This window comes from Mesitornis unicolor, unplaced genomic scaffold, assembly GCF_000695765.1.
Source record: "Mesitornis unicolor isolate BGI_N332 unplaced genomic scaffold, ASM69576v1 scaffold13783, whole genome shotgun sequence".
In the NCBI taxonomy this organism is placed as follows: domain Eukaryota; kingdom Metazoa; phylum Chordata; class Aves; order Mesitornithiformes; family Mesitornithidae; genus Mesitornis; species Mesitornis unicolor.
This window is the reverse complement of record NW_010175413.1, coordinates 51,019-65,403: the sequence shown is the minus strand read 5'-3', so window position 1 is coordinate 65,403 and position 14,385 is coordinate 51,019. Positions and strand designations below refer to the sequence as shown.

Below are 14,385 nucleotides of genomic sequence, written 5' to 3'. Positions count from 1 at the left end.
TCAGTCCAGCCATGAAAGTGATGATGAGTTTTTTCTTTGCAAAACTCCATATGGCCTTACCCCTGGAGGAAAAACAATTTCCATGGTCTTCAACGTCATCCTCTTGCGTTGTGTGCACGCCTTCCTAGCAGGCATCTGTCTTTGGTACACCTTGCCCGTAGGTGACAACTGAAGCGGGTGCTTCAGCACTTCAGGCCGAGCTGTGTCTGAAAGGGGGCTGATGGCTTTCTGCAGCTGAACGTAGCCATTGGTTCAGATCACAGCCTTTTGTTGTATGCTACTGACTGCTGTAGACATGGAAACTTCCTCCTTAGCACGATATACAGTTTGGTGATGAAGGAACGCTGCAGTCTTTGGCTTTATACCACTACGAGTAATATGATGTCTACGTTGTGTTGCTTTCTGCTTTTTCCCCTTTTTCTTTGATTTTTCTACAGTGCCGTCTAGTAGTCCCTTTGCTGCAGCACGATCCAAAATGTCTCTAACAGAGTTTCAGAAGACTCTTCCTGAAAATTTCAAAGGAAACAACAATGAATCTAAGCCACAACACAGAGCTGCAAACTAAGTACTTTAATCCCAGATTCCTCAGAATTTACTCCACAAGAAAACTACAGCAGAATCTAGCAGAAAAACTTAAGACACAAGTGATAAATGCTAACCAACCTATTTATTCAAGAAATTAAGAATGTGACTGTTGTGTAAAGAGGTGTCTGAGCATTTCCTCTTCAGAGACTCTGCCCTCTACAGGCCTAAATAGGGGGAACTGAGTTCTGGACTTTATTGACTTGCTCTGTAACATGTTTGTAACAACATGCATATATATGTAAGTGTGTGTGTTTATATCAGAAATGGTTACTGAAATACAGAAATTAGTAACATTAAACATGAGTAATTTTCATTATAATGAATAAGCAAGGAGCTCTCAACCTCCATTAACGAAGAACCAGGTCAACATCCAAGTATGTGTAAAGAGAAGCAATGGGGAAGAAACTCTTTACAGCTAGCCAAGAAGAGGGGTTTCTGTAAACCAGAAATTTCAGTTTAAATTTTAAGTACACTTTTTCTGCCTTGTGGAAAACGTTCATTTCCAGATTCACCTAAAAACTGGCCACAGGAGCAATTGCTTCCATGCATCAGAAAGTAGCTAAAAAACTGCAATCAGCTACCTGAAACAAAAGTGTTTCCTTCTCTGGAGGGAGACAGTGTGGTAGACAGATGTACACAGCACAATTAACTAAAACTTAGCACCTCAAGGAGCCAGGTTAAAAGTATTTTACATTGAAAGGAAAGAGGTCAGTAACAGACAACTTGAAAGGCTTTTCATGTGTGGTTCTCTTAATAAAATCTTCTAAATTCCCCCAAGACACAAGCTTCTTTCAAGCACTGTAGTTGCAGTATGACAGGCAGTGGTACAAATAACCAAATAAGATCTTATATCTTTAATTTTCACTGAATTTCTAATTAGCTCCCCCCATTCCTCTTTAGGTGAAAAAAGTCCTACTTTTCTCAGCCACAAGAAGAAAATGTTGATGCTCAGAGATGCCAACACACCCTTTGAGGCCTTTTCTTGGGAACTGTACCAAGGCTTTTCCATTTGCTCAGCAAAAGCCCCCTGCCTTTCAAACCAGATTTTCATATGCCTTTGTTTTGAAAGGAAACAGATTCCTACCTATTTTATTCAAATTATAATGAAGTCTCAATCCCTACAGGTGACACTGTCTGCCTGGACACCTGCAAATCTTGGTGAAATGTACAGATGTAACAAATAACTTTACTGGATGCCATTTATTCTGAGTCTCCTCAAGCTGAGTATTTCATCCCAGAGTGCGACAACAACTACATGTTTCCTGGAGATGCTCCTAGCACTGACTTGGATCGAGAGACTGCTCTGACCACAAACAGTTCGAGAAGAAATGGCACGTGTTGGAAAGCTGCGCTCAGCATAAAACTCTACAGTTGGCACATTTCAACTGCTCACCTATTCTTTGTTGTTAAAACAACTACAGAACAGCCAGGAGGTTTTTTTTAAATGTTCCATTTCATATATACTTTTGTGGGAAATGGCAGTATTCTTTTTCTGTGAAGTGCTTTTTAAATGATAACTTTTCTTAGCTTACCTCTCTTGCTAGAACAGCTAGAAAACAGCCACTGGAGACTTCTGATGGTTCCATTTTGAAAAAAGTTTCAGTGTAAGCATTTGAGTCAGAGCAAGCAGGCAAAAACAGGAGGAATAAGCCTGTAAAAAATAAACAAATGACAAAAAATAATATTTAAGGACATAAAAGGAAATAAACAAGGACAGATTAAATGTAATTTCCAAATATTATATTTCAATGACAGTCTTATAAAGTCTTAATTTAAAAAAACTGCAATTCAAGACAGACAGGAAAATAAATCTTCTTAGATTTACGTGGGGTTTTTTCCATTTTTTTCCAGTAATTCCCATTAATGTTTTCCAATAATTAAGTATATTAACCACCAGATAATAAATATTTATGAACATAATTAACAACTGTGTTCTTGCTCAGGTTTGCAATTACTGGATTATCAAGTTGCCCATGAAGTTGGGGAATGCTCTTGAGTTACTGAGTATATGCTCATAACAAATTATCTATCTTACACTAAAAAGGTTAGAAAAAGTTGCCTATTTGTAATAAAGTGCTGTTTTTCCAAATGCACAGCTTTGGAATGCATCAGTGAGGACGGCAGACCCAGCCTTTTCTCATGTCGTCCTGTATTCCGGTAATCCCTGGCTGTTACAAACAGGCTGAGGACTTGGCTCATGAGGCTGCTAAAGTTGGACTGAGCTGTGTCAGTGCAGAAAAACGCTACCAAAATGTCCTTGTGCAACTGCTATGCCCTCCTCCTGGCACTGCTGAGGACTGAGATGCAGCCCGTCCTCAGTGCTGCACTGAGCCTCTTGAGACACAGCTTGGTTCAAACACGGTTATGCGGAAATGCAGTCAGTCTTTGTCAGCAATATCCCAGTTTGGCTGGCCAGGCCATTTCTGATGGGAAGTTGCAAACTGTTTGTTCCCAAGTTTTCACTGTAATCTGGATTTTTTTTTAATTTTATATCCCTCGAAACTTGGTAAAACAGACTACAAGGCTCACATCCTCCTTGCCTTACTGAACAAAACTCAATGTCCTATGACACACAGGTGATTCTTGCTTTTTGATCTGGTCATTCAATGCAAAAATGTTATAATCTCTATTTTGATAGATATATACAGATTATTGTTGCCAGGAATCGCTTTGATGGATGGTCTGACCCTGAAAATTGATGCAGAAATCAACTGAAATTTGATAGACTGATGTATGAATGGGTTAGTATCCTTTCTATATACATCTGCTCACAATGTGTACCCTTATGTAAGGTAAAGCCTTTGCTGTAAACTCTCATATCCTTAAGGTAAGCTCAGCCTAGACAGTGGGTACGTGTTTGAAATCACCTTTACAGTTTCACAGCCCTGAGCCCAGCTGTATCTGACCAGGCTCCAGCACAGCCTTACTTTGGTTCAGCACCACTCCTGCACTGCAGAGTAATTCCAAAAGACAGAATACACATAAGAACGACTGGCCTAAAAGTTTCCTGAAAGCCCTCCATTTTCTTGCAAAAGAAATTAGTATCAAGTAGATCTGTGATGATCACACAGGTTGTTTTAATGGTCTAACCTGAACACAAGCTAGCAATTCTGCTGCAGAGTTTTTCACTGAATCCTGCATTCCTTTAGTCTAAGAAGTTACCCAATTAAGTCTACGGAAAGTGTACAAGGAACCATTGTAAGTACGTGCATCTTAAACAGCCTGCGCTTTCATTTTAAGTCAAGCATAATCCCCCTATATATTGTATTTATGGTGTGCTATTGCAGCTCTGTTTGTGCTGGTTACCAGAAGCTTTACTGTAGCAAGAACTAAGGGTGAAAACATCCAGGATCTGTGTGTGACAGTGAAGGAGGAACTGATTCTGGAATCATCATTTATGAAATTGAGTCTTCAGTCACAAATTTGATCACGTCTGCAAAAATGTTTATGTAGTTTATTCCCCCTTTTTTATCATCCGAGATTGCCTTGTATTTGAAAGTGAAACTCTGATTTGGCAGTATAACAAGCTACATGATGTTTCTGAAAAACACTGAATAGATTTTCCTTGGGTTTTGGGGAGGGGGTATGTTTTAGACATAGGGGATTTTTTTCTGGAAAAAAATAGAGCTATGGAAAAAACCTGAGGATTAATATATAAATTCTGATATACAGATATATATATATATAAATATAAAATGAATTTATGTATTATTTGTGTTAAAACAATTCAGAGACCATTATGTTCAAGGCCTCCCTAGTCTTTCCCATAGACTAATAGGTGCATAGAGGTCAAGACATGACAGACATGACAAAATTTCAAATTCCAAAGGAAAATACAGTTTACAGCAAAAGTCCATAAAGGTCTTTGGACTTGCACAGCATCAGTGGCAAGACATACCCTGATCTCATCCCATTTAGTGTAAAATTTCAAGCAGGCTGCTCTTTCCTAATGGTGATTTGCAAGAAAGATGCATTTTGTTGTACTGTGTCTTAACATTATGCATAACATACCTCTTTTTAAAATTCTTTGGACTGACCGCAGTCTTATCTTAAACTAGCCTCATTCTCTGGATATGATAGGATTAAAGCAATAGCTCTATCAGAAGCTCACCATAATGTTATTTCCAACCAGTGATGCCTTCCTCCCATCTTGATTTCAGATGGGAACAAAAATATTAGATTAAAAAGTCAAGAGGATGCTACTTAATACTCTTATAGCATCAAAAGGAGAGGAATGAGAGGCAGCAAAAAACTATTCTAAATGTTAATCTACTGCAAGACACAGATCAGTCTAGGATAAGAATTATGCTACAATTTAAAGTTATATGTAATTTTTCCATAGAACTACTCATTCCATACCTATATGGTTGTACTTTATTTCCTTCTACTCCAGATTCCAGTGCTTTTTTCACTACTACTTCATTTTCTTCTGGGTAAACTGAGCAAGTACAGTAAACAATAGCTGTATTTCAGTAACTAAAAAACAAACACAATTTTCTACTGTTCAAATTCTTCATGTACACACCGGCTTAGTAAGGACTGAAACCAGCATAAAAATTATGCTTGGATGTCATTTCTACCAGTGAAATATGTCTTCCTGTACACACTGGTATTCAATCTCTAGTGTTTATTAATAATTAAAATATTTTCAAATATTTGCAGATTTCAGCAGAAGCTAAGGGCTGCACACAGTCTTTTCACACAGCTACCAAAGGAGGGGGAAGAAAGTGGCAGCATGAAGCTGGAGCCAGACCACATTTACAAGTCTACCAAAGCAGAGCATGACTAAGCCAGAAAAGCAGTTCTCTGTACAAGGCAGAAGATTACTGTATTAATGGCTGGTGAATAGGAGACAGACAACTTTAAACTTGAGGGGATGGTTAATTTAGGGGGTTTGGTTACACACTTGCCCTTAACTAAAAGAGTAATTAGAGTATTTTTAACTTTATAAAAACTGGTGGCAGTGTAATGCAATTGATAGTATAAGGTGCTCCCAGGAATCCAAGAGCCAGCACACTTAAATTTCATTGCATGCATCAATTCCTTAAGCTGTTTCTCAGCAAGAATACTGAGTTTGTCCTTAGGTACAGATCCTTGGAAAAGATCTCTCAGCAATCCTGTATCTAAAGGCAAAGAGTTGTAAATTTGTTAATGCAACTTGCAGTAGTGTCTTAAAATTCCGTTGTTTGCAGAAAATGCTTTGGTAACAGACCTGGTTATTACTAGTGCACTGGGAACGTAGGTTTTATGAACTACACCACCAAGAAACGCTAAATGATTCTTCTGTTCCTCTTTACCTGTAATTACTACTGCCTCTTATTTGTTTCTGTTTAATGAAAGCTGTTCAGTGAATAAACTTATACAAACAATCAATAAAGGAATGTAATCAAGGTAAAATTATATACTCACTGATATCTTGAAAAAATTTTCTACCTATTTTTACTTTAAAAGGCTCTATACACTCTGCTCCCCAGAATAACCCTCCAACTTCTTATTATCGACTGGAAAATGCCTTTACAAAACCCTCTTAATCCTTCAGTGCCTCCTAGAAAGTTTCTTTTTTCTTGTTGAGAATCCTAAGCTAGGCCAAATTCTTGCTCACTTTATGCATAAAAATAATCTGTGAACTTTATTTGTTCTCTTTTGTATTTCCATAGTAGCTTGCAGGTACACACCTACAGAATTATGCAAGCTCTTTCATATATATGTTTTATACCAGTTAATCTAAAAGGAAGGCTATTTCATAAAATGATACAATTAACTGAAGCAGCTACGATGTCCAGACCAAAACACTTGCATGCTATTTCTACTAGAAAGCGAGCGAGCTGTTGTATCAAAAGTTACCTCTGTGTTCATTCACAATAAAGTCTACTGGATTGCCAACGCCCAGCCCAGAGCACTGCGGCAGCAGCAAAATAACTTTTGTCTTTTCAAGTCTTGGGTCTGTTGGTTCAATCTCAGTAAAGTCTTCAGCAAACAACTGAACATCTGAAAAAAATCAAACCAAAAAACTCAACAGTTCTACATGCAAGCAAGCCTGCCTAATTTTAATGTGATAAAGGTGAGGCAACTGTGGCGTTACACAAACTTCCATAGAGCTAGAGCCTGCTAGGCCCAAATCCAAAAAATACTCAAAATACTGTTTGAGGCTAAATCATTTATCACACTGAACAAGTTGCTCAGTTCAGCTGCTTTTGCTGAACATTTTACACCACAGACAAAAATTGTGGACACACTGTGAACCATCAGCGCTGACAAATGGGCAATGGTCAGATGGGAACCTACATGAGCCACTATAATGTCATCATCCATATTCAGCAGTGCCTGCGTAGAGTGTACAGCAAGGCTGCGAGACTTGTCCTATAAAATAATGACACAAGATTAAATATGGCCAACTAATTTGGTTTCTGTGAGTGCCAACCTTTCTTTCCAAATTAGAGAGGCATTTCATTGTTTTCATGACAAACTAGAAAGAGGGGAGGAGAAAAATTAATCATGGATAGCTACCAATACAAGATTAAATAAAGTACAAATCAAGCATCTTATTAACTCTAAACACTAAAAGTAAATAATTCTAACTAATTCATAAGAGAACGTACTATCTCTAGGTGAAAAGAAATTTTAAGTACATTTCATCCTCATAAGGAGAAACTCTTAGACTAAGACAGCCAGTTCCAGGAAAGACAAAACATAAGCCACGATATGCAAAATCCATCCTCAGAGGCAGCTTAACAGAACATAATAGCAAAACTATTCACACAGCTCTTGGAAGATAATTCTAGCAGAAATTAAACTTTTACAGGTCAAAAACTAAGATTTTGCTGAAAACTGAACACTGAGGCAGATCTGAATACAGAAAGCACATTTACAAGAGTAAAAGATCCCATACAATAAATACCAAAGAGAGAGTGATACTTATCAAACATTATCTCCATCAAATGACTAAAAAAGGCAGAGAGTGAAGATACGGACTGCGGGTACCAAGTTTTGCACTAAACCTGGCAAATACTGGTATTAAGGAAATGAACAAAAAAAGCTAAATCTTTAAGTTGACATTAATGTCTACATATCTGCTTACGCCATTCAAGTACCACCCTACCACACCACACAGAGATGGAGTCTTGGAGGGTTCTATTTCCTAATTTTGAATATTCTCAAATAGTAATACTTAGAATTGGTTCTGGTGACCTATGGGGCCATCATGTATAGTTCTTTTCCCTGAGTCTTCTATTCAAAATAAACACATTTAAATGAGATATTCAGACTTACATTGTAAGTTAGGTAATAAAATTTTCAGGCTAAAGTTTCCAGAAACTGCTAAGCATCAAATGAAAATGCCCTTTGAAAAGTATTTTAGTTTGCAGATCACATTATTCATGAGTGACATCAACTCACCTGCAGTAAGAGTTTGCAATCTGCAAAAAGGTCTAAATGAAGCAGTTCTTCTTTAAGAGAGGAAGAAAAAAACAATGCATCATGGCAATGTTGGTCCACACAGTATGTGTAACCGTCGAGGCCTGACACAGATTCAACTCTTGTGAATCCCTCCTTCAAATCTCTGAAAACATCTTCAAGGCTGTTAACATACAACTCAGACTAAATATACAGCAGTTACTTAAGCAATAGAGTTCACACTGATTATATGGATTCTGGCATTTATTCAGTGTGCATATACACATATCTGTAAGATGCAATACTGCCTAATGCAGGAGGAGAATTCACTCTGTTTTAGGCATCTAAGTTCAGGTTTGAAACAATTAAGTTAATAAGTCTGATAAAATAAATCAAGAGGTGTGTGTCTCCAGAGGATGATTCAAAGCATCAAAACATGAATGTCCATGTGCTCAGAGGACACTGCAGCAAATTTATTGCTGGAATAGTTTAATTCTTTCAATTGCTTCCAATTTAGCCCAGCTCGCCAATGAATTTAATGGCTGAAATAATCCTTGTATAAATGTAATAAAAGCATAAATGCTGAGGTTTGCAATTCAAATATCATAAAGATTTAAAGATATATACACCAAGACTTGTGTATTGAAATGCAGCTTCAGACAGTGCCATAAGTTTATATAGTACATTAAATGTAGGATCAACACAGCAGGTTTTAGTTCAGTCTTATTTAAGGGCTGTAAAATCACAACCAGAGTAAGACACCTTCTCTATCTTGAAGAGCCTATAACCTAAACACAGAACACTGGTCTAAGACAAGAGTATGAAAACAAAGATCTTGAAAACATAATAGAATGGATTATCTGTCTAACAAAACAGGTAACAGGATAACCTGGTATGGTCCATGTGTCAGCTAGTACGGACCTGGGAACACCAGTGTTACATATATAGTAGCCCACTGAATGTGCAGATTTTTAAAAGTGTATATTTATTTCAAGTTTACACTGTCCTTACAGAATAAACACCAATACTAAATATTGTATTTATTTTAACGCCCTTTGCCAATGTTATGGCTTACAGCAATTTTAAGTGGCTTACACCCACTTTTAAATAAGTTTTCTCTTTTTCCATCACAAGAGTTTATTCATTGATATAGTTTTTTCTAACCTTATTTCCTCATTTTTTTGGTGAAAGATCCACAGAAGCAACAAACAGTAAGAAAAACCATTTCACAACTTTGTTACAGATTATTAATACCATTACTGCGATATACAAAAATTACAAACAAACATAACGCAATGTCAATGGACTATTCATAATTTACTCCAAGAAACTTACATTATTGGTAATATAACCTGGAAATTCTAAAACAAGTGTGTAGTAAAGCCTATCACTTCATATGTAAAAATGTCAATATTAGATGATACTGTAAAGACCTTACCTGATTTTAAATGTGTTTACCCAAACACATAAAGGCAAAGCAGATGCCCTTTGTTCCTGCTTCCGTAAGGTTTCTGGTAGAATGTATTCAATAGAAATAGCGTCATGTTTGATGCGACATCTTGCTAATGCAGCTGCCAATTTGGTCCTAAAACTACAAAAGCATACTACTACAAGTTTAGTAAGCTTTATAAATGTTTATATCAGCTATTAACATGCAACATTTCCATCACAATATTATCTTGCTCCGAAACCAAAACCACATGTGAGGCCTCATTTTGCATGCTGTTACAGAAAATACAGCTATTGGACACTTTCTAACCCAAACAACGGTAGATGCAAGGTAGTAGTACATAGCTGAGACTATTTTACTTAAATGCACAAGGAACTGGAATTATGACAGACAACTCCCACACAGATCCATTTTCTCAGAAAGCTAAATAAAAAAAAAAAGAAAATGTTCTGGATCTGCAATCTGTGGAATACAATCATAAGATTTTTTGTGTTTGAAGATACAAATACATTGATAGGCAGAATAAGCATCTAATGAAAGCTGACCTCTCAACATGTGCAGAAACAACACAAGTATGATGGCAACCATGAGTCGGTTTTATTACGTGAAAATGTCAGAGGAAACATTCCCAGTCTTCTCTTCCTGCAAGCTTTATGTATAATCTTAATATGTGACACTTTGTAGAATCACGGAATGCTTCAGGTTGGAAGGGACTTTAAAGATCATCCAGTCCAATCCCTCTGCCATGGGCAGGGACACCTCCCACCAGACCAGGTTGCCCAAAGCCCTGTCCAACCTGGCCTTGAACACTTCCAGAGAGGGGGCATCCACAGCTTCCCTGGGCAACCTGTGCCAGTGTCTCATCACTCTCATACTGCAGAAGCAAATTAAAATTGCTGGTGAGCTATTTAAGGTGTCAAGGTATATCACTTATAGTGCTCTAGGAATACCTTGCACTTACAATATTCATGAACTATTTGGGCTATTCAAACTATTTGGGCTATTCTAAATCCAGTGCCAACACAATTTTGTCTAACAAATGTCTGTTGAGTTGATCAAGAAACTGATGAAAGAAACATTTGAACACTACCTGAAATGTTTATATTGCATATGCTCTCTAATTAAAATAAATATTTTTAAAAGTTCCATAATAGATTATTCCATCCCATGACCTCTTGACTCTATACCACTCCTATTTATGTTTAATGAGTATTTTTCTTTTCTAAAGTTGTATGAAAGTTTCAACAACTCCAAAATAACATATCTTTTTCGAGCAAAATAATCCACAACATAAAGATGGTTTCTTAGCTCTATTTTTCTTACCTATAGGAATATGAAAGTATCCCTTCAAACCAGGTTCTCATTAAAAATAAGAACAAAGCCCACAAAATTTGAAGCTGAGAGACATCTGTAATACTGACAATTATTTTAAAAAGGGCACAAATCAGTATTTCTGGTAATGATATCAACGCTTATCTACAAAGGGCCAGAAGGAGGCTCCAGGGAGTTACAGGCCTGTCAGACTGACCTCAGTGTCCAGGTCAGTGTGCCCAGGTGGCCAAAGCCAACAGCATCCTGGCTGGTATCAGAAACAGCATGGCCAGCAGGACCAGGGAAGTGATTATCCTCCTGTACTTGGCACTGGTGAGGCTGCACCTTGAATACTGCGTTCAGTATTGGGCCCCTCACTACAAGAAGGGCACAGAGATGCTGGAACATGTCCAGAGAAGGGCAACAAAGCTGGTGAAGGGTTTAGAGCACAAGTCTTATGATGAGCAGCTGAGGGAGCTGGGGTTGCTTAGTCTGGAGAAAAGGAGACTTTACCGGTCTCTTCAACTAGGGGACTAGTTGCACGGGAGGTGGGGAGGCGACAGTGAGCAGTGTGTCAGTCTCTTCTCTCACATAACAAGTGATAGGATGAGAGGATATGGCCTCAGGTTGCTCCAGGAGAGGCTTACATTGGATATCTGGAAATTTTTTTTCACTGAAAGGGTTGTCAAGCATTGAAACTGCCCAGGCAAGTGGTGGAGTCACCATCTCTCAAAGTATTTAAAAGACATGTAGATGTGGCACTCAGGGACATGGTTTCGTGGTGGACTTGGCAGTGTTAGGTTAATGGTTGGACTCAATGATCTTAAAGGTCTTTTCCAACCTAAGGGATGCTATGATTATAAAAAAAAAAGTTCTTAGCATTTATACCTGTATAGGTAACGCTCTACTTTCTGAACCTCTGCTACAGGTTCTTCTTCATCAAGTATCTGTCGTGCTTGAAACTTTCAGTCTTGTAGGTCATAAAGCATCACAACAAGCAAGCTGGTTAATTCATCTGGCTGTAACAGAAAAGGAACTGGATAGACAAAGTGACACAAAGCATGCCTTACTTCTGCAGAAAGAGCCATATTAAAGACTCCAATGAAATGCTTATTTTTAAGAATATGAAAGTAATTCCTCATGGAGAGTTAGTAAAACACTGAATAATTTTTTAAAAACTCAAATAGACAACTTAAAAAGTTACTTAGCTTATCAAAATTAAAAAACATTCTCCATATGCACAGATAATATACTATATCTTAACTTTTAATGCTATCAGAATTTAAACTTTTAAAGTCTTTTCTCCTCATAAAGTAGTTCTTTGAATAGCTAAGCTAACAAAAACTTCTTGTCTATCAACTGTCTCTTGTGAGATTCTTCGGTATATAAAAACCGATAATCTCAGTGTATAATAACCATTCTGCAGTTGAGACACTTGTAAAATCTCCTTCCCATGTCTAAATGTTTAAACCAGGGAGCATCTCCTTAGGGACAGTAATTAGCAGCACTTCAGTTACTCTTGTCTACCTCTTTTCATTAAATTCCTACAGTCCTACTGCCTTCAAAAATTCTCACCTTCTCATAAATACGACTAAATTAGCTAGAAAACTCAAGTTATTAGGGAAATACCACTAAACACAAAATGTTACCATATAAGTCTTACTTGGTTACAAAAACAAGCCAAAAATAAAATGTTTTAGATCATTTGCCTGCTCACATCAATCTCCACAAATAACATCAGTTCAAATTCATCTTGTACTTTTCAAAGTGAAAGACTAAACTGGAAGGAGCAGCAGATTACTCTGCAGCTCTAGAATTTCTTCTCATGTCAAAGCAGGAAAGCACGTTGAGAGAGTAAACTGGACCAATTTTTGCCAGTACAAGTACAATATTTGTATACAACACACTTTTTATTTTGGAAACAAAACACAGGTTCAATGCATTCTTTTGTCTGATAGGGTTCACTCCACACTTCACAACACCCAGAGACAGGAAGGGAACATGACTTTTTTTTTCGCCCATTCACAAGGGGACACAGCTGGGAAGGAAAGCATATGGATACAGACAACATCAATAAGCAAGTATTACATGACAGGAAGCATTACAGTTTACTCTCCTAGCTTCTTTCTTTGAAGGTTTTGATTCCCAGCAGCAAGGTGCAACAAGAATCTCACAAACAACGTATCTAGTAACTTGGAGATTGATGCTTTAGACAATTAACTAAAAAGGACAGCAATATTTCAGTTTCAGGCTACCATATAGTTGAAAACAACAAATGTTTTTAAAAGTGCTGCAGAATCCTCAGAAGAGATTCTTGTTCCATCAACTCAGAAAATACAAAATTATTTCCTCACAAAAACATTCACTTACTATTGACTGGCATGGGTAAACAGAAGCATCTAACAATAATTCTTCAAGAAAATCTTGATCTAAAAAAAAGGAAAATCTTGACAAGTTACACTATGAAACCTACAAGCTTCTACGGAAGAAAAAGAAAAACTTATAAATCACTAAAGAAAAAGCTGTAAGGTTAAACATCATGAAAATTAAGAGCAAATTCAATCACAAACAGAAACAACTCCAAATAAGTATAATTCCTTTACATTAAAAAGCTCTAGAGTTTAGATGTTTGATTTCACAAAATCATCACTTAGATATATTTAAATATATGAGGGATACGCATAGTCTAGTAGTAACCTGCAGTTAGAAAAAACAAATCCCCAGATCTCTGCTGTCAGGCAGAAACAAAACACTTTGGTTTTCCATATTCTCTCTGCTGCATCGTTTCTGTTGGGAACTCTTGGAAAAGTTCTGTACTTACATTTGAGAGCATTGAAAGCCAGTTCGTAAGATACACACTGAGAATACTCATCTTTAAAAGTCAGCACGGGAGATACTGCATGATCACTATACCGCACCAATATTCGATCCTTACTCTTCTCAGTATGAATGCCTTGAAAAATCTTGGCTGCGTTTACATACACGGAGTCGTGATAGCCGTTCTTCTCCATCAGAGTCATTGTTCTTTTTACAACAGATCTTTCTTCATCTGAAACTTCCATTTCACTCAAGTATCACTTACACCATCCTCACATAAAGACATCGAGCTACTTCTGGAACCTAGCATTTTTCCAGTCGGTGATTTTAAATGCAAGTCACAATCCTGCTGCCTCTGCAAAAAAACAAAGTTTGTATTGAATCATGGCATTTTCTTTCATTAGAATACATGTCTCCTTTCATTTTCAGGTTTTCAATAGAATTTATTTCCTTTTTTTAGGCTCTAATCGTGCAAATGTGTACATGCATATATCATCTATACATTTATCATCTTACATCTTATAGTAGATAAGTATTTATAATAGTTTTCTTACCGTATTTATTTTCACTAATGCAGATACAAAGACTGGTTACTTGTTTCAAAGGGGCCAGTGCTTTACAACAAGTGATCCTAACAGAGGTTTGAGTCTGTGTCTAATAAGAAGCATTATTATTGCAGACCAAATAGTATCTCTTACTAGTTCTCCTTTAATAAAAAGACACTACAGAAATTTCAAAGCAGATATCTTCCAAAGAGGAACCATCTCGAAAAGAGTTGCCGTGAATTCCACATGCTTGTCCACTAAACTGCATGTTTTCCTAAACATGGA

At 37.1% G+C, this 14,385-nt stretch overlaps 1 protein-coding gene across 1 annotated transcript; it reads right to left on the bottom strand.

Moving 5' to 3' along the window:
• On the bottom strand, positions 1–13,865 carry NSUN7 (NOP2/Sun domain family, member 7). The gene is given in 14 exon segments (XM_010181389.1): positions 1–491; positions 494–506; positions 2,118–2,216; positions 2,218–2,236; positions 4,945–5,047; positions 5,595–5,708; positions 6,430–6,573; positions 6,726–6,945; positions 7,981–8,161; positions 9,416–9,568; positions 11,627–11,757; positions 13,109–13,167; positions 13,560–13,808; positions 13,811–13,865. Coding segments are annotated over 14 exon segments (2,031 nt in total).
• Positions 13,866–14,385: the final 520 nt, after the last annotated feature.